Raw genomic sequence first — 21,189 nt, forward strand, 5'->3', positions numbered from 1 at the left:
AATAAAAAAAACTACAAACAAATCCTTACCATGACTCTTACTGAGACCATCTTTTTTTTAGTCAGATCAATGACATTTGGGACAAAACCCCAAAATATTATCATTGCTCATACTTAGTGATGTGTTACAGTGACAAATGGCTGAAAAGTGCATATAAGCAAGATTACTGATGCAAAGTAGTGCTTGAGACATTGCTTGAGAAATAAATGGAGAAGCTTATTTCATTCGTCCTTCTGCTATAACTATGAATTGTATAATAATTTGTTGGCTAGTCTATAGACTAGTATTATTATTTTTACAAAATTTTTGTGAAATATTTCTGTATTTCATCAGATAGTCCCATTATACCCATTGAAAGATTTTGTATTTTCAGTCATCAGATTCATCTACATTGTGACTTAGATTTAATCAACTGAAAACAGTGTCTGTAAAGGTGTGAACCAAGTGGCCCATAGAATCTGATAGGTGTGAAACATTGCTCAGGTACATTGCAGTGTAGATCGATCTCCTGTGGGAGGTCCTAACAGTTTTCTTTTGTTTGTAGCCCTTTTATCTTCATGTATAAACTTCTGTCTCACACACAGAACTTTGGGTTAAGATTGTTGAAGGGCGACATGCTAACATCACTGCTAAAGGACTGCTACACTACAAACCTTCAATAAATTCTTCTGCCCCACAAGAACTCTGGTCAAGCTTACTGGTCAAACATATTTTATGTTCTGGAGAAATCGAATACATTGGTGAGCCACCCAAACCACTGCTCGGCCAAATACACCAAAATCTAACACCATCAACAACTAATACAAGCCTGATGTAAGCATAGAAAAGGGTGGAAAGAGAAAATACAGTATTCAATATAAATGTGATTCAGCACAGTTCGTTGTCCATGATTAAGGCTGCATTTATGCATGTATGTATGTAAGATAATATGTGTGTATGTTTATGCACATGTTTTACTGTCCTTACACCTCAGGGGCCCATAGCGCTCCCCGAAAGAGCAAAAAAAGGGCATATTTCAAATGACTGTAAATCAAGTCTAACTATGTATGCTATGTTTACTAAATAAATTTGGTCAAAGTTTTCAGACATGGAAAGGTGGTATAAAGGCGTTTTAAAAAGTGCTCACAGTAAAATAACAAATTCCGGCCTGCCTCTAAAATATGTAATTGAGGTTTGCACAATGAACATATTTAAACATGCCTTTGTTCATTAAAGATACTACTTATTTAATTTAATTACTAAACTTTTAAACTACATTACCCATACGCCTAAGTCGTAGATGGAACAGGAAAACAGGGTGCTGCTATTTGTAGAAGTGTGTAATCAGTCACGCTTAGGGTTAGGGTTAGGATCTCTGTAAATTAGTAATTACTCTCAACATTGCTACACCCCATTGTTAATTTATTGTATTACTGACGTAATAATAACAGCAAAACATACTTTGTAACAAAAATTGATTTTAATGGCTTTAAAGGGATACTCAACTTTAAAATGAAAATTCTGTCATCATTTACTCACCCTCAAGTTGTTTCAAACCTGTATGAATTTCTTTCTTCTGCTGAACAGAAAGGAAGATATTTAGAAGAGCATCAGTAACAAGACAGTTTCTGGTCTCATTGACTTCCATAGTATATTTTTTTTCCTACTATGGAAGTCAATGAGACCAGAAACTGTCTGGTTACTGATGCTCTTCTAAATATCTTCCTTTCTGTTCAGCAGAAGAAAGAAATTCATACAGGTTTGAAATAACTTGAGGGTGAGTAAATGATGACAGAATTTTCATTTTAAAGTGGAGTATCCCTTTAAGACCTCAACAGGTCCTGTGGATTCCAATGAAACCTCAAAGGCAGTGAAAACCCAGATTTAAAAATAAATTATCCATTGAGTAAGAGGTGGCAAGATTGAAATCAAAACATGATAAAGCTGCTGGAATGTAAATTTGCGATAACACAGTGAATTTTTTTTTTTTTTTAAACGTAGCATATCTGACAGAAAATATGTAGCAGGGTGTACCACCATGGGTAGTAGGCCTGCATTTGACACTGGAGACACTAAATTGTCCAAGTAGAGTGTGAATGTTTATTTGTCTGTCTGTGTTGTCATGCAATAGACTGGCCATCCGTTCGGGTTGTTTCCATTCATTAAGCCCAATATGCTGGCATTGGCTCCCGCACCTTACCTCACCACACCGTGTGTGTGTGTGTGTGTGTGTGTGTTTACAGCGTTGAACATTGTAGCCAATCACAGACATATATGTTGTGCCCATCACCGCAATGGCCAATCAGAGGTTTTTACGTGTGACACCTCGGAATCACGTTCGAGACGTTTGTTAACAAACGTCTCGAATATATAGTTAATTTATGAAATACTGCTGGCAAGATGTTGAATACATAAAACAAAAATATGTAAATTCATCCGAAATTCAAATTCAATATTATGATATAATTTTCTAATCCCGTTACCAATAATGCCACACTTTTTTATTGTAGGCCTACTATTTTATGCCCTGCCATGTTCGCTACATGTTGTCTTCAATACAAAACTATTGTAACAAAAAAGGTGTATTGTTACTGCTGTACGTACACACTGCCTTATTTATTTTTTTAAAGAGAATTGACAGTGAAGAGCAGGGCAAAAAACAACAACAAAAAATCTGTTATGTCAAAATAGATCTGTGCATGAAGTCTCTGCAGTATATTGTCTTCTAGACATGCCAATTTGTACATTTTATAACTATTTTTTCACTTGACTGTTTTAAAGAAATGTTTACTTAATTGATTACAATATTTGACGGGTAGCTATATGCTAATGTTTTAATGTATTTTTGCCTGTTAACATTAATTGTTACTCATTTATTTATTGTTAAATATACTGTTTTAGTTAATTATTTACAATATATATATATATATATATATATATATATATATATATATATATATATATATATATAGTTTATTTTTGCTATAGTTTTATAGTTTAGTACCTTAATTGGTACCAAGAACAGCCATTTTGCCCAAGTCACCATAAATAATACTTATCAATTCAATAACATTTACCAGATGATCGTGTACAGTTTCAATAATGTTCAGCCTTTGTAACACCCAGTTGAAAATATTACTCCAAAATGGGGGAAAAAAATGGGGGGGGGGGGGTGGCTCACAGTACCAATGTTTCATAATTTATTCAACATTAATTACCATAAAAGTGATTTGTAAAAAAGTGAAAAGTAATCAATTGATTATTAGATTTATTAGAAAACAGCAAAGAAACAGTTACATGCAATAAATGTAGATAAGAAAACAAGAATAGCAAACTAAAACAGTAACTTAGGTACATAAACTTTAAACTAAATTTTAGTCTTGGAAGAAAAGATTGTAGGGCTCCCAGGTGTCCATCCATTTCATCCCACTGCAAATCAGTAAAAATAAAAATTAAAGATCATATAAAAATTTACAGAACAGGCTATGACATGTAACTATTGAAAAAAGATTGACTTTTTGAAGGGCAAAAATATTTTTGCATTCAGTTAAGACATTTAAATACATAAATATAAGCAAGAAAGATGTATTAGGCAATCAAAATGAATAAGTAAAAGTTTATTATAATACATGTAAACACAAATATCCTAGATTTTTACAACAGGTTTACCTCATTTGTATAATTACCATAGTGCACCCTTATACAGGTTATATGTGATACATACCATCCTGAACACGGCTTCCATCTCACTTTGACCTCTTTGACACCCTTTAAGAAACATAAGCAACACACACACACACACACACACACACACACACACACACACACACACACACACACACACACACACACACACACACACACACACATTAAATTAAATATCATGCTAAAAAAAATAAAAAATACAAATAAACGTGCCTGTACCATGCTCTTACTAGGCCACAGATTCATTCTCATTTCAAATAAATGTACATTATTTAAAAAAAAATATTCTTATGTTTCAATCTTTTACTAAGTAATACATTTCTGACAAACATTTACAAAATGAGTTCAATCTTACTTCCTTTGACATCCTATTCCTTATGATCTTGTCATATGGAAATGTTTTTAATCTGGGATGTACTTGGCATTCTACAACAGAAAAATATAAAAGGATATAATATATAATCAGGAAATGTTTACACTCATGACATATTAACAGTTCGGTAAGCAATTCTTAATAAATAGAATGCATAAATCCTTGCAATGGGCTGGCCACCTGAAACCCTAAAAATGAACTGAAATTAGACCATCTGAAGTACAATTTGCTTTGAATTGGTTGTGTGGTTTGGTAATAGTGCACATTATGGAAGCTAAATATGGCAGATTATTTAATGTTATCATCAAGCCTCCATAGCACGTTTGTCTCGATCAAGAATTTAATCGGGGCTTAAATATAAGTTCCTGTGGCAAGCAGGACGAGGTCGAGGGACGTGAGAGGACGGCACGAGACCGGTGGAGTGATTACTGATGAGCGGCACATGCGCGACGCACTGGTCTCTCACGTCCCTCGACCTCGTCCTGTTCGCCACAGTTCCATTAATAGAACACCTGAAATTTGTTTATCAGTTACTCATTTGGTGTTATTTAAAAGCATTTAATTAAAACAGCAACCATGCACACAGGAATAGTATGACGCCTGTATGCATTTGACCACTGTATAACAATCAGATTCATAGACATTATTGTCTATGATAAGTTATGGAATTTAACAATATTTTGCGACTTAAAAACAGCCTTTTAAAAATGATATTGAAATAAGAAACTTGTGTTCTACATTGTACTTAGTCAGTTTTCATTAAAAATGCAAATACACAATACCTGCTTGTTTATACATCCATTTGCTTTGTTTGGCTCCTTTCCTTGGAATTATTGTGGAGGAATTGTCTGTAAAACACACACACACACACACACACACACACACACACACACACACACACACACACACACACACACACGAAAATTGGGAATAGAACTTTGTTCAAGCTTAAATAAAACTTATTGCATGTTGTGCATGTTTTTGCCTGAAGTGAAAAAAAAAAATCACCTGCATCTTTGGGCTTAGATGGGGCAGCATGACTGTTCTGGCAGTGGAAAGAAGGGTTTGTAGATGGAAGATGTGAATCATAGAAAGTAGGGGTGATGCAAGAGGAGGTAGGGGTGAGGGGAAATGGTGTAGGAGGAGGAGTGGGGAAAGAAGATGGAGGAGGAAGAAGGGTGATGTAAGACGAAGTGGGAGGAAAAATGTTGGAGGACGAAGATGGAGAAGGAAGAAGGGTATCAAAAGACGAGGAAGAAGGAGGAAGGCTGGAGGGAGAAGATGAAGGAGGAGGAGGAGGAGGAGGAGGAAGGGTGTACAAAGAAGAGGAAGAAGGAGGGAGGCTGAAAGAAGATGGAGGAGGAGGAAGGGTGTAGAAAGGGCAGGAAGAAGGAGGAAGGCTGGAGGAAGAAGATGGAGGAGGAAGGGTGTAGAAAGGGGAGGAAGAAAGAGGAAGGCTGGAGGAAGAAGATGGAGGAGGAAGGGTGTAGAAAGGGCAGGAAGAAGGAGGAAGGCTGGAGGAAGAAGATGGAGGAGGAAGGGTGTAGAAAGGGGAGGAAGAAAGAGGAAGGCTGGAGGAAGAAGATGGAGGAGGAAGGGTGTAGAAAGGGGAGGAAGAAGGAGGAAGGCTGGAGGAAGAAGATGGAGGAGGAAGGGTGTAGAAAGGGGAGGAAGAAAGAGGAAGGCTTGAGGAAGAAGATGGAGGAGGAGGAAGGGTGTCAAAAGAGGAGGAAGAAGGAGGAAGGCTGGAGGAAGAAGATGGAGGAGGAAGGGTGTCAAAAGAGGAGGAAGAAGGTGGAAGGCTTGAGGAAGAAGATGGAGGAGGAAGGGTGTCAAAAGAGGAGGAAGAAGGTGGAAGGCTTGAGGAAGAAGATGGAGGAGGAGGAAGGGTGTCAAAAGAGGAGGAAGAAGGAGGAAGGCTGGAGGAAGAAGATGGAGGAGGAGGAAGGGTGTCAAAAGAGGAGGAAGAAGGAGGAAGGCTGGAGGAAGAAGATGGAGGAGAAGGAAGGGTGTCAAAAGAGGAGGAAGAAGGAGGAAGGCTGGAGGAAGAAGATGGAGGAGGAGGAAGGGTGTCAAAAGAGGAGGAAGAAGGAGGAAGGCTGGAGGAAGAAGATGGAGGAGAAAGGGCGGAAGTCGGGTGCTGGCAGACAGTTTCAGCAGTACTGGTTTGGTTTTGAAGCCTCATGTAATCTATAAGAAATTTTTGAAAGAAAATTTGAAAATATTTCTTTGAATATTGCATGTGTAAATCATACGAAATACTTACTTTTAATACAAATTTCATAAAGACTAGTCATCCTTTCAAAGATGGTTTGAAGTGGTCCAACTGCAAAGGGACCCATTGAAGTGATGACTTCAGCCACAAACCCATTTCTTTTCTCTTTAGAAATGAAGAGAATTGGCTTATAGCCAAGTACCTCCAATTTCTTAACCTGTAAAACAAATGCACAGACAGTCAATAAGTATCGGTATATCCATAATGGTAAGCAGGGACTTGTCTAAATGTTTAATTGAGAAATGTAGCAACTCATAATGTAATAACTGCACATAATGTAAAAACTGCACATAATGAAATAAGTATTAAATTATTAGTGAAATGTTCATGATGTAATGATTTTCTCAAAATATAATAAAATCTTGAGCTCATAATGTAATAACAATTTTTACATTTTAAGAAATGTATTACAATAGAAACTTACCAAAACATATCCTATTTCATTAATGTAATAGCTTTTAAAACATAAAAATATTAGTATTCCCTTACAATACATTGAAAAAAAATCTAAATCCAGTCTTAAAGGGATACTCCACTTTTTTTGGTATAGGCTCATTTTACAACTCCCCCAGAGTTAAACAGTTGAGTTTTACAGTTTTCAAATCCATTCAGCCGATCTCCGGGTCTGGCGGTACTACTTTTAGCATAGCTTAGCATAATGAATTGAACCGGACAAGACCATTAGCATCTCTCTCAAAAAAATGACCAAAGAGTTTAGATATGTTTCCTATTTAACACTTGACTCTTCTGTAGTTACATCGTGTTCTAAAACCGTCGGAAAATGAAAAGTTGTGATGGTCTTGTCCGGTTCAATTCATTATGCTAAGCTATGCTAATAGTGGTACCGCCAGACCCGGAGATCGGCTGAATGGATTCCAAAATGATAAAACTCAACTGTTTAACTCTGGGGAGTTGTAAAATGAACCTATTTCCAAAAAAGTTGGAGTATCCCTTTAAACTACCTGCAAAATGCAACATTTAAATATTCATGCAATTAATATTACATATATATTAATTTAACAAAAAACATTGGAATTCCATTTTAAAAGCTATTAATGAAAATATGATATGTTGTGCAAGTTTCTAATGTAATACATTTCTCAAAATGTAAAAATTGTTATTACATTATGAGCTCAGTATTTTTTTACGTTTTGAGAAAGTGATTACAGTATAAGCATTTTATTACCATTATGAGTTGCTACAAGTAAGAATATATATATATATATATATATATATATATATATATATATATATATATATATATAGTGAAATATATATATAATTAAACATATATATAATTAGTAAAAATCTGTTATTTAAAAAATTCTATATATATACCCAGAAAAGCGCTATAGAAATGTAACAAAGTATTATCATAATTATATATATATAATTATAGCACTGTATATATACAGTGCTATGCATAAGTTTAGACACCCATACTAAAGTTGACTAAAAAGTGGAATAAAAAATCATCTTTTGGAAATTGAACTTAATGCCTTAATTAAAAAAAATAGGAAAAATCCAACCTTTAAGAACACCAATTTTCTTTGTGAATGAATATCGTAAATAAATAAATGTTCTTCCCTAAATACAGGGTGCATAAGTCTGGACACCCCTATGTTAAATTCCCACAGAGGCAGGCAGATTTTTATTTTTAAAGCCCAGTTACTTCATGGATCCAGGATACTATGCATCCTGATAAAGTTCCCTTGGCCTTTGGAATTAAAATAGTCCCACATCATCACATAGCCTTCACCATACCTAGAGATTGGCATGGAGTACTTTCCATAAGATCATCTCTCAATGCAAATCAAACCAGCTATTAGGCTAACTGAAATAAAACCATGCCAATCTCTAGGTATGGTGAAGGCTATGTGATGATGTGGGGCTATTTTAATTCCAAAGGCCAAGGGAACTTTATCAGTATCCTAAAAAATACTTTAAAAAAATACGTAAAAATAAAAATCTGCCTGCCTCTATGGGAATTTAACATAGGGGTGTCCAAACTTATGCACCCTGTATTTTAAGGAAGAACATTTATTTATTTACGATACATTATTCATTCACAAAGAAAATTGGTGTCCTTAAAGGTTGGATTTTTCCTAATTTTTTTAATTAAGGCATTAAGTTCAGTTTCCAAAAGATGATTTTTTATTCCTCTTTTTAGTCAACTTTAGTATGGGTGTCTAAACTTATGCATAGCACTGTATATATATATATATATATATATATATATATATATATATATATATATATAACATTACTTTTTAAAATAACAGATTTTTACTATTTAATAATTCATAGTTATATATACGTATGCTTATATTATATTGACATAAGAATTATAAATATGAGAATACTTCACCTATACCCAGTGAATAATATGTTATCTGTATAATTTTGTATTTACCTCATTCATTTCAGTACAGGACAGTATCTATATAGGCTACTATGAACAGAATATATACTGATACTATATTTGCAGAACAAGACTTACAGCAATGCGGGCAGAATCCACCACACGAGCAGCATTTCTGTGTTTTTTTGTGCTGGACATCCATGCACTCTCTTCGATATACTTCTGCTTGTTTTTGACTCTCTGTCTGAGGGTTAAACTAGCAAAACATGTTTTACATGTTTTGGAGCTGGCATTGTTGAGTGCCTGGCAGTGGGGACATGGTGTCTTTTTTGGCTTTGTCATTTTGATCTAAAAAAAATAAATAAATAAAAATACAATGCATACAAAGCAAGTGCAGGCAACTGCTACAATTGGAGTTTTCTACCTGAGTTTTCTGTTTGGAAACTACAGTATACTGTATAGTAGAAGGTGTAGTGGTGTGAACAGAAAATTAGATAATAATTAGATCATATTTATTTGAATGCATGACAGAATGTATGCAAAATAAATACTTTAAATGAAAATTCATTCAAACTAGTTATTTTTTTGACTTATCATTACAGTATGTGTATTAATGCAAATACCATATAAGCACATATAAGTCTCATATTCTGTTTAACAAATGTACATATACATACACTTGTAGAAATTATATCTGTGAAATCTGTGCATGGACATAGACCAAGTCGATTTTCTATGTAAATAATAAAAAGTAAACCATCCATTATTTAATTAGTCTATTATGGCAGTCTAACACAAATCCCAGGTCATAAAGTATCTGATAAACCCCAAATTATAAAGTATTTGCTAACATGCTAATGGACGTAGCAGGCCACTATATAGCCTACCTAGCATGTATCATCATACATGACCAGGTATCATTAGCACCCGTCAATAGGTTTTAGGTATGGCTTTTATTCTTAATAAAAAATAAAATAAAATGAAATAAATGAAATATATATATATAACAACCCTGATAGACGTGTGAACATGATGCACAAAAAAGTACAATGATTCCAAGAAAAATTCTTTATCTAAATTATGTACCAGAAGAACCAGAACCTACCGTGCAAAGACGAGATATAGCATTGAAAGCGTGACAGGACTTACCGCGAGAACAGGATGCCAGAAAAAAAAAAAAAAAAAAAAAAAAATTATTGGTGGCATTGCTTTTATTATATATATATATATATATATATATATATTACAATATTTTACATTTATTAATTATAAACCAACAATTACTCCATAAAAATACCCGGTTGACTATGTGTAAGAGTTATGTTTTGATTGGCCAACATAAGAACCACAACAGTAAAAGCACGTAATATCGCAGATTCTACAGATAACATTAATAGCGAGCTGATAATTTATTTATTAATGTCCCTGGCATCAAATGTAAAAATAGCCTAAAGATCTCAAATCTATAAATATAAATGTGTATGTGTTTTAATCTTTTTTTTCACAATAAGAAACAGGCCAGAAGTATACAGTAGGCCTAAACAATAATTTAATTATGCATTATAAAACGCATGTATATATATATGCGTTTTTATAATGCATAATTAAATGATTGTTTAGGCCTACTGTATCCTTATTATTATTAATTAATTCATTCATTCATTCATTTATTTATTTGTATTTTAATATATTTTTTCGTACATTTTATGCACATTGCGTACATGTGTGTATATGTATGTATACATGTATACACACATGCGTTATGGATTTTAAAGCTTTGGAGTTGCTGGAGGTAGCCTAGCCCAGATAAAAGTCTTCTACAGATAATATTAAAAAGCGGATTTATGGACATTAAATACATTTATGTAGCTATACAAACTTAGCTATAAAAAACATAAATTTATTAGGCCTTATTTCTTACCAGAGCTTTAAAAAATTTCGATGACGTAGCCTAATTTGCCTTTTGCGTCTTAATATGACGCTTAAGGCAAACCGTTGAAATCAATGGAGTTCCTTGTTCGTCAATAAAGTGACGCCTAGGGGTACCCGTTGAAATCAATGGAGTTCCTTGTTCGTCAATAAAGTGACGCCTAGGGGTACCCGTTGAAATCAATGGAGTTCCTTGTTCGTCAATAAAGTGACGCCTAGGGGTACCCGTTGAAATCAATGGAGTTCCTTGTTCGTCAATAAAGTGACGCCTAGGGGTACCCGTTGAAATCAATGGAGTTCCTTGTTCGTCAATAAAGTGACGCCTAGGGGTACCCGTTGAAATCAATGGAGTTCCTTGTTCGTCAATAAAGTGACGCCTAGGGGTACCCGTTGAAATCAATGGAGTTCCTTGTTCGTCAATAAAGTGACGCCTAGGGGTACCCGTTGAAATCAATGGAGTTCCTTGTTCGTCAATTACGTGACGCCTAGGGGTACCTTCGACGTCTCCGTTGTGACGCGGAAGGCACTTGACCATGCTTCAGTTTTTGACGCCCTGGGAGTGAGAATGGGTTGTTAATTTCATGCATTCTCTGGAGCCATTATTACTGTGTTGCTTTACCAGTTGAGCTACAGTACATGATTGTTGTGGATTCTTGAGAAATTTGACATTGCATCATTGTTGAAAACACAAATATTAAAAGCATAAAATAACTCTTAAATTCAGTATTCTTGATGTTAAAGGATTATTGATTTACACGTGAAAGAAGCATTGATGTTTGTTAAGTAACATCTTGTTAAGCAAATTTTCAATTTTCCTAAATCTTTTTGAACTATGCAGCCTTTTTTTTTGTTTAGGACATCTCCTGTCCCTCAAGGCAAGCACTTCCATCCTTTTGATCAGATGTTTTCTGTTTGCTCTGTGACTGAAAGGCACTAAAAGCTTTCTTAATTTTCATCATTTTCAGGGCAACAGTTTGCAGTTGCTTCTCTCTCTCCTCTATAATGCGGCGTTCTGTTTCGAGCAAATTTTCTCCTTTAGCAATCTTTTCCAGAACAAGACTTTCTTGTTTCATTTTCTCAAGTCCAACAACCCGGTCCTCAAAGCCAGGACTTTTCTCCTCTTTCTCGGTTTTGATCAGGATTTCGAGATATTCGGCTGTGGAGAGAGATTTTGGATTCAATGCAATTTCATCCAGTCTTCTTAGGCAATCAGAGGACAGTTTGATCAACTTTCTTAGTTTATCCTCAATTCCATGGAGTTGCTCTTCAAGTGCATCAAGTATTTGCTTAGAGTCCATAAACTTTCCTTTTGCCTTCATGAAGTTGTCTTTCAGCTCTTTAATAGTTTTTTTCTCTATTTTTGTTTCATACGTCCACATGAAATTTTCCTTAGAATGAGCAGAGTAATGGCAGTTTTCAGGGCAGATAATGCAGTGTCCAGCCTCCATCACAGCACAAGTTTGCACAGAATCTTCTGCAGGGAGGAAACAGTTGGAGTGACATGTGAAGAAGCAGGTGTTGCAATTCATGGTAAGACAGTTTACAGGGGTTCTGATTGCTTTCATCACCTCTACATCTTGCTCAAAGTCCTCATTTTGCTTCATGCTGTCACTCTCATTTCCCAAACATTGTTTGAATTTTTTTATCTCACTCATTTTAGAGAGACCTGCAGTTATTTGAGGGGTCAGATTTTTCATGGCTTTCTCAAGGCGCTCTCGTTCCTCCAAGACCTTTATAGTCATTGTCAGATCTTTACTTTCAATGGCCCCCAATGCCTTGAAAAAAGCCTTCATCTGTTTGAAGGTTTTGTCCCAGACAAGCTCGGTCAGTTTATCATCATCATCGTTATCATCTGAATCATTGTCAGAGGATGTAGGCTCTTCTACTTTTTTGTCTGCATACACAGCTGAATTGTTGAAACTGAAATGGGTGGGTTGTCCCTTTTTATTCTTTTGACAGGGCAGATCTGCTGCTTTGATGGCTTCTAGAACTGGGATGTTTTTACTGTCTGCAAATGTCACCAAAATTATGATGTTCTCTGCAATGTCTTTGCCAAAAATAGACAGGATTGAGTCAAAGATGTACTTCTGATTGGCACTCAGGCGGGCAAGAGAGGCCTGGACAATAAAGCAGACGGCATCAATGTGATCAATTCCCAAAGGGCTACAAAGAAAGCTTTTGACCTGCTCTGTAATCAGTTTATCATGTGCGATCCCTCTTGTATCCCCAAATCCGGGTGTATCTACGATTGTGAGGGAATAGGGAATTTGAAAGCCAGGCTGATTGTACAGCTCAAAAGATGAGACATTATATGTCTGACTCTCAGCCTGTGAGCGATTGGTCACTTCATTGATTAGTTTGAAGCGATATGAATCCTGCCACTTTACGCCCAGTATGTAATTGACCATCACATTAACCAGCGTGGTTTTTCCTGCACCCGTTGGTCCCAAAAGAAGGATAACTTTGTTTTTCACATCCTCAACCTTTCTTCCGAAGACATACTGATTAAAGCTAACAGTCTCTGACATTTTTGTGTGTAGTATCAGTGTATGTATTGATGGATTGCCCTTTTTTATTCGTGAAGATTGATTCAAGAACGACCCACTCCCATCCTTATTTGATTGTTTCTCCTTAAAACTGGCTGAAAACACAGTTTCAGGGCTGGAGAGACTCTCTCCATCATTTCCACAGTTTGCAAAAACTCTGATTGTGTAAATTGTGTCGTCTTTCAGTCCCTGAAGAGTGCACTCCCTGTTTGTAGATTTCACAGACTTCCATGGCTTTTCACTTTCCTGATCCTTCGTGCATTCTCTGAATTCCAACACGTATCCAGTGACCAGAACATCTTCTCCCACAGATGTAGGAACATCCCAGGCTACAGTTGCAGACCCTGATTCTACTCGTTTCACTATAGGTGCTCCAGGAGGAGCACATGGATGAGTCCTGAAGAATGATGTTGTGTCACTAGTCAGACTTACTCCTGGACGACACACTGCCTTACAGTTGAAACGATATTCTTTATGTGGTTGTAACTGCTTGACTGTGACTTGATCAGAAACCCCATCAGTAAACACATCTGTCCATTCAGAGCTCTGCGCAGACTGATATGAGATACAGTACGAGTTCACACAACTAACACCGTGTTCAGGAGGTTTGATTTGCAGATGTATGCAGTCATGCTCCGCACTCAAGAAGACTGGTTTTGGGGGTTTTGAGGGGAGCTCGTACTGTGAGCTTATGAGTCTCCCCCTTTCATAAACATGAATTGAAGAGGCAGTGATGAGTTCATCCGGGATTGATGCAATGCAGAATTCAATGTTCTTTCTTCCTTTATTGGCTTCCTTGAAATCTAGGAAGGACTGTATGTTTTCCCTGGTAAGTGTAGTTACATTTCCTGAGGAAAACCATTTATCTGTCTTTTTTGAGGAGTCTTGATCATAACTCACTTGCTCTCCATTGTTACGCGATTGTTTTTTCAGGTAATTCTCCAGGTCTGAAAAGTACAGTTCCTTTTCATTTAAGGAGGAAAGTGCAAAAGCTATCACATAGTTATTGGATGCTTTCAAGACAACCTTGTCCAAGTCATTGCTGGATGAAAGAACAGGGACTTCTTTCATGATTTCGAGGTAAGATCTAATGACATTCATCTCTCGCTCTCGCTCATTGAGATACTTGTGTACCAGAGCACCCTGAAACGGGGATCTTTCTTTGTCATTAAGAGCATCAACAAGTTCTTGTTCTTCTTTTCCTCCACCCCTTATGGATGGAAGAAGCCTGCAGAGATGTTTTTGAAAAACTATTTTGTACTCTGAGCAGAGGTCCTTAAATTTTCTGATTTTAGTTTTGATTTCAGGGAATTGAATGGCGACATTATCCCTCATCAGGTCTTGACATTGAATGTCACAATTATCCAGTTCATCCATGATCCGTTGGGCACGTCGTACTAGGCTTACACTGATCTCCCTGACTAACTGAGCAGCTGTTGAATCTAGTTTTTTCAGAGGGTAAAGCCATACAGTCATGGGCACAGCATTCTCTCCATGTTCTCCCAACAGTTTTGGCAGCTCTGAGTACACCTTGATGGCGTCTACATAGGAAACTGGATTGTTTTCCAGAGCAAAATCTCCATGAAAAGTGCAGCTGAATTTGTTCATTTTCTCTTTTTCTGAATCTCTCATTTTCAAAGATGCTTCACCTTCAACTGATATTAAAGGAATCTTTTTGATTGTTGCATGCAGGTGTCCTTGTATCTCTTGATGATTTTCATTGGATGAAACCTCACGGTCAAAAATAAAGAACGCTTGAGCTCCATACAATAGAGCCGTAACAACATGTGTGGCTGAGCCCTCCTGAAATACATTGCTATGCTTTATGTTCCCTGCTCCAAGATGCTCCATAGTTAACTGCTCAAAACGTGCCGTTGACCGATACTGTAAGGTGACTCGAGATTGATGTTTGGACTTCTTCTTGTCATTTAAATAGCTAGCTGACCCTTTCACACTAACTAATCCACCCAGAAAACTGGCTTCAAGAGATGCAGAAATATTCAAAGCTTCTACTTTGTCTTCACTTGAATCTGAGGCAATGATTTTGAATTTAGTGTTTGGCTGTGGCCGTACATTGATATTCTTCTGCAGCATCTCAGCATCCCAAAGAGTTATTCCTTGGGAACATTTTATATGTTAATAATTAGTTACCCCAAAGTTAAAGCATAAAATCTAACAAAGTAATGAATTATACCATTTAGATTGTTTCCTCCCCAGTGTGTTCATGTGCTTTTTATTACCTGGAATGAGGACATCTCTTCGGCAGTCATAAAGCATTCCCAACTGAAAAGGTCGGCCAAGACAAGCCAGTTCAATGGTTTCAGAGTCCGACATCTTTCTAGTGGAAAAGTATTGGATTATAATGTTTTTGTAAATGTTAAATAAAAAGATATACAACATATGACTGAAAAAAATATTGCATTAGCAACGAAACAGCATTCATTGGGCCATCTTCAAATATGGGTAAATTTATCTTGAGACAGTGCTGGTAGCTTTAATATATTTAGTGCTGTAACTAATGTTTTTTTTTTTTCAGTCGATTAACTTATTTTTAATAACACAGATAAAATACATGAAGAAACAGAAAAAACTGAGACAGACTAAATCCAGTAGAACTGTGGCAATGTCTCCAAGACGCTTAAAGAAACCTGCCTCCAAAGCTACAGTACTGTGAAAAGTTTTATGCCCTTAAAATGCTGTAGTGAGGATGCTTTCAAAAATAATGTTATAAATAGATTTTATCAATTAACTTCTATTAACTAAATCAAATCCATATTTGGTGTGACTTTGCATTTAAACCAGCTTTTGTCCAGGTACACCTGCACGTAGTTTTTCAGGTAGATTTGGAAGGTTTCTCAGTTCTTCTGGATTTAGTCTGTCTCAGTTTTTTTCTGTTTCTTCATGGAATCCCAGACGGACTCGATGATGGTCTCAGTTTTTTTCTGTTTCTTCATGCAATCCCAGACGGACTCAAGGATGGTGAGATCAGATCTCTGTGTGGAGCACTGGATTTTCACTGGATTATTACATTACATGTAATAAATGGATTAATTAATTAATGGCAAAATTATTGTTTGGAAATGTAAACTGATATTTCCTACTGAAACACTACAGTAAAAGATATGAATAACTGTCTTAAAACCATTTCTTTGGGGCGAAAATACTAGCGTGCCGAAGACTTTTGCACAGTACTGTGTGTATACACACACACACACTACCGGTCAAAAGTTTTAGATCGGTAAGATTTTTGATGTTTTTAAAAGAAGTATCTTTTGCTCACCAAGGCTGCATTTATTTGATTAAAAATACAAACAAAAACAGTCATTTTGTGAAATATTATTACAATTTAAAACAGCTGTTTTCTATGTGAATATATAGTTAAGTGTAATTTATTCCTGTGTTCAAAGCTGAATTTTCAGCATCATTACTCCAGTCTTCAGTGTCACATGATCCTTCAGAAATCATTCTAATATGAAAATTTGATCAAGAAACATTTATGATTATTATCAATGTTGAAAACAGTTTTTTACATTTTTATTTCCCCCTCTTTGAACTGCCACCTTACCGTGGTGGAGGGGTTTGAGTACCCGAATGACCCTAGTAGCTATGTTGTCTGGAGCTACAGTATATGCCCCTGGTAGGGTCTCCCAAGGCAAACAGGTCCTAGGTGATGCCTGGACACGGAAACTAGCTCTAGGAACGTGGAATGTCACCTCGCTGGCGGGGAAGGAGCCTGAGATTGTGCGTGAGGTTGAGAGGTACCGACTAGAGATAGTCGGGATCACCTCCACGCACGGCTCGGGCTCTGGAACCACACTCCTGGAGAGAGGATGAACTCTTTACCACTCTGGAGTTGCCCATGGTGAGAGGCGGCGGGCTGGTGTGGGTTTGCTTATAGCCCCCCAGCTCAGCCGCCATGTGTTGGAGTTCACCCCGTTGAACAAGAGGGTCGCTTCCCTGCGCCTTCGGGTCGGGGATATTATGAACAGAGTTGTGGGTCATGACCGAAAGGACAAGATCCCGGATACAGGCGGCTGAAATGAGCTTTCTCCGCAGGGTGGCTGGGCGATCCCTTAGAGCAGTGGTCGGGAACCTATGGCTTACGAGCCACTCTTTGGCTAAAAACATGTGGCTCGCAAGGTCTCTCAACCTTTACCAACAAACGATCGATAAAAAAATTGAATTCAACAAATCAACAGAGATCGGCTCTCTGCAGAAAAAGCAGACAATTACAATTCCCTTGTTGTACAGCCTACCAAAGTTAATGAAAAGTTTATAATAATAATAATATTCAAGTTGTACCGGCAAAAGTGCGTGTTCAGTGCTGTGCGCGAGTGTCACGACCATGGTCACGACTCGTCACCACAGCAATCAACTAAACCACTTACGTTTCTGTGGTAACCTACAGCTCCTGCACTGAGAACCGTTTTTAGAACAGCAGCGAAAATGTAAAAGTAGTCTATGTAAACTTTAATATATCCTTTTATTGAAACGGGTGCTTTGCTGTGCAAATAGACATCTCGAAACATTTCACCCGCTGGTACTTTCACTTTTGCCGCAAAGACTTTATGTCCTATAAATGTGTCGTATGTTTGATAATCCGTGCAGATTTCAGTTGACGATTTTGTTATTAATTAAGTTATTAATAACAAAACATGAATGAATGAATGAGAAAAGAAATATTAAAGCGCGATAAGTTGCGAAAAAGAACTGAATTGATGTTGTGTGTGCGCTCCGAGCGCAACACCGACAAGCATAGTAGCCTTTGTCTGTCTCTCTCTCTATCTCACTCACTCACTCACTCACTCACTCACTCACACACACACACACACACACACACACACACACACACACACACACACACACACACACACACACACACGAAAGAGGATTTATGCTCATCAGTTGGTAACTCAACCTCACAGTGAAAGGCCTGCACAATTAATTCCATATTTCAACTTATTTATTGTTTGCTAAATATTTGTTTTTGTTTTTTTTAATAAGCATGTCTTTAATAATAATAATAATAATATTTATTTATTTATTTATTTATTTATTTATTTATTTATTTATTTATTTTACTGTGGCTCTTTTGGAAAAATGCATTTACCAAAAATGAAAAAAGGGCTCTTTGGTCAAAAAAGGTTCCCGACCCCTGCCTTAGAGATAGCGTGAGAAGCTCGGTCACTCGGGAGGAGCTCAGAGTAGAGCCGAGAGGGGTCAGCTGAGGTGGCTCGGGCATTTGTTCCGGATGCCTCCTGGACGCCTTCCCGGGAAGGTGTTCCGGGCGCGTCCCACCGGGAGGAGTACGCAGGGAATACCTAAGACACGCTGGAGAGACTATGTCTCCCGGCTGGCCTGGGAACGCCTCAGTGTCCCCCCGGAAGAGCTGGAGAAAGTGTCTAGGGAGAGGGAAGTCTGGGCATCTCTGCTTCGACTGCTGCCCCTGCGACCCGGCCCCGGATAAGCGGAAGAAGATGGTATGGTATGGTACATTTTTATTTCATGATGCTATGATGAATAGAAAGTTCAAAAGAACAGCATTTATCTAAAATGGAAAGCTTTTGTAACATTAAACACTACCCTTCAAAAGTTTGGGGTCAGTAAGAATTTTTATTTTATTTTTGGGGAAAAGAAATATAATAAATCAATACTTTTATTCATCAAGGATGGGTTAAACTGATCAGAAGTTACAGTAAAGACATTTATAATGTTAGAAAAGATTCTATTTTAAATAAATTCTGTTCTTTTGAACTTTCTATTCATCAAAGATTTTTGAAAAAAAAAGAATGTACACAACTGTTTTCAACATTGAAAATAGTAATGAATGTTTTTTGAGCATAAAATCATATTAGAATGATTTCTGAAGGATCATGTGACACTGAAGACTGGAGTAATGATGTTGAAAATTCAGCTTTCATCTGAGGAATAAGTTACATTTTAAAATATATTAAAATAGAAAACAGTCATTTTAAATTGTCATAATGTTTCACAATATTACTGTTTATTGTTTTTTATCAAATAAGTGATCACAGGCAGCAGCGCAAAGTTGATTCTGTGCTAATATGATCTAATATTTGATGTTTTGTTTTTTTTATGTTGTAGATTTAAGTTGCAAATGAGGATTGCTAAAATTATTGTATATATTCTGAGACATCCGTCTTAATTTTTTTCAGTTTTGTTCAAGCTAATTAAAGCAACAGTTTTTCAATAATGGAAGAATATGTAAAAATATAGTATTTGGGGTAAAAGGCAACCCTGCTAATTAACATGATAAAAAATAGCTGGCAGACTTTTCCATTTGTTGACATGACATGGTTAGATTCAGATTGTAAATGTCATATATCAAGTTGGTTGTCACCTTAGAAATACCATACCAAATGAAACCATCATATTTAAAAATATAATATTAATCACATCATATAAAAAAATATGATTTAATGTTACTACTGTACATCTATATTGAATTATAACGGGATTTAATTCAACGTGTTCAAAATCTTTACCTTTTAAAATAATTGTATGTATCTTTTTAAATAAATTTTAATGACAGTATATTTATTGAACGAAAATGAATTCTTGTATTTATCAAAATAAACAGAAAATAGTGCAAACTTTGCTAAAATTATTATTTCGAAAGAATATTAACTTGGACATTATTAGAAACATATTATTTTAGCTAAAGTATTTGTATAAATAATGCGTGCCTTTTGCCCCATGCTGGTGAGCCTTTTACCCTTATCTTTCCACGTCATACATTTATAAACATTTTAAACAAAATGAATGTTTTATTTATTTTCAAACAAAATCTGTTGCTCCATAAATATTCAATACAAACATTTTTTTTTTCTGCAATCATACATTATGGAATAGTGAAAAGCAAATGTTTTCTTAAGGTGTTCCTTTAGCCCCGTTGTACCCAACATATATGCACTCTTAAGGGGTAAAAAGGTAAGAAGGTGAACCTTTTGAAAGAGAGTGTATTTAAATATACACACTTTTTAAAGCATTTGAGAATTTTTACCAAGCCAGAAAAGTTCCCTGCTCAGTTTCCAAAAGGCCAAGGAAAAACACAGTTTGATACAGTTGACATCTACTAAGGCACAGTCACCTTATGGGGTAAGTTGTAGGAAACTGCTGTCAATTGACAATGATTTGAGAGCAATACCTTATATACATGAAATGTAAATTATTATCATTTATATATAACAATCTCCCACAGCATTTGTGTATTAACTTCTGGTATAATCTGCAATACTGTTATGAAGCACACTATGAAATATTAATCTTTTGTTTTGGTCGAGAGATATTATAATTCATTTAATTGTATATTACAGCATTTAAAACACACCTGACAGCTTGGCCTGACCTGACATTTATGAAAAATACTGGTGTCCCGGGAACATAGTTCGATGGTGTGGTTAAAATATTAATTATATATGTTACTTTTGTCTGAAAACCAGTATATATTTTTTTGTGTTCACTTAGCAGTCATTACAAATAATTATATCATCTGAAGTTTGGTTTGGAGGACAGAATTGACAAAATTTATTTTAATTTAAGCAACATACCTTTTTCCCCCACTATATTACTCCAGAATGATTTGTCCCCTTCAGGTTTAGACACTGTTCATTTACATTACACACTGTGGTTTTATAGAGTGTATCAGGGCTACTCCTTGCAACACTGTGATTGGGCAGGCAACAAGTCACATCCCATTCACATGAACTCACATCCCAAAATGCCATCAAAGAAATGGGATCCTTCATTGTCAAATGTCACTCCAACTGGTGTATCATCAAAAGAACCTCATTAGGAAATATGGTGTCTCAAAGTCCTTTGTAAACTAGTTTTTTCGTGATACCTAAAATATGATTTCGATATGATACCTGACTGATTTACCATATCGATATCATGGCAAAAAAACGAAAACAGTTAAAGTAATTAAATAATATGACAGAACTTACAATTCACTGGTCTATAAATTAATTAAAAAACAAAAAACTCACTTGAACCAGCA

The 21,189-nt window shown here is 36.1% G+C and overlaps 1 protein-coding gene across 2 annotated transcripts; it reads right to left on the reverse strand.

The window, feature by feature from the left end:
• Positions 1-3,258: 3,258 nt before the first annotated feature.
• Positions 3,259-20,781, reverse strand: LOC307161695 (uncharacterized protein). 2 transcript variants are annotated; one of them, XM_079876573.1, is made up of 9 exons: positions 15,410-15,507; positions 8,833-9,042; positions 6,324-6,489; positions 5,810-6,247; positions 5,066-5,404; positions 4,840-4,905; positions 4,040-4,110; positions 3,704-3,747; positions 3,259-3,408 (listed from the first exon to the last, which is right to left on the reverse strand). In XM_079876573.1, exons 1-9 carry the CDS (start codon positions 15,437-15,439, stop codon positions 3,354-3,356), a joined length of 1,419 nt encoding a protein of 472 aa, XP_079732699.1. In that variant the 5' UTR covers positions 15,440-15,507; the 3' UTR covers positions 3,259-3,353. The 2 variants fall into 2 exon arrangements, with proteins under 2 accessions (XP_079732699.1, XP_079732698.1); XM_079876572.1 differs by lacking the exons at positions 3,259-3,408; positions 3,704-3,747; positions 4,040-4,110; ... (3 more) ...; positions 6,324-6,489; positions 8,833-9,042 and adding exons at positions 11,275-15,286; positions 20,741-20,781.
• Between the last annotated feature and the right edge of the window lie 408 nt (positions 20,782-21,189).

Source organism: Squalius cephalus (assembly GCF_949319135.1).
Source record: "Squalius cephalus genome assembly, chromosome: 7".
In the NCBI taxonomy this organism is placed as follows: domain Eukaryota; kingdom Metazoa; phylum Chordata; class Actinopteri; order Cypriniformes; family Leuciscidae; genus Squalius; species Squalius cephalus.

What these genes read in the sequence shown, in the direction of transcription:
- LOC307161695 (XM_079876572.1), bottom strand. Translation starts at nt 15,503, where the DNA reads ATGTCGGACTCTGAAACCATTGAACTGGCTTGTCTTGGCCGACCTTTT. An exon ending in AAGAGATGTCCTCATTCCAG is followed by an intron (nt 15,287 to 15,409) that starts GTAATAAAAAGC and finishes AATGTTCCCAAG; the next exon opens with GAATAACTCTTTGGGATGCT.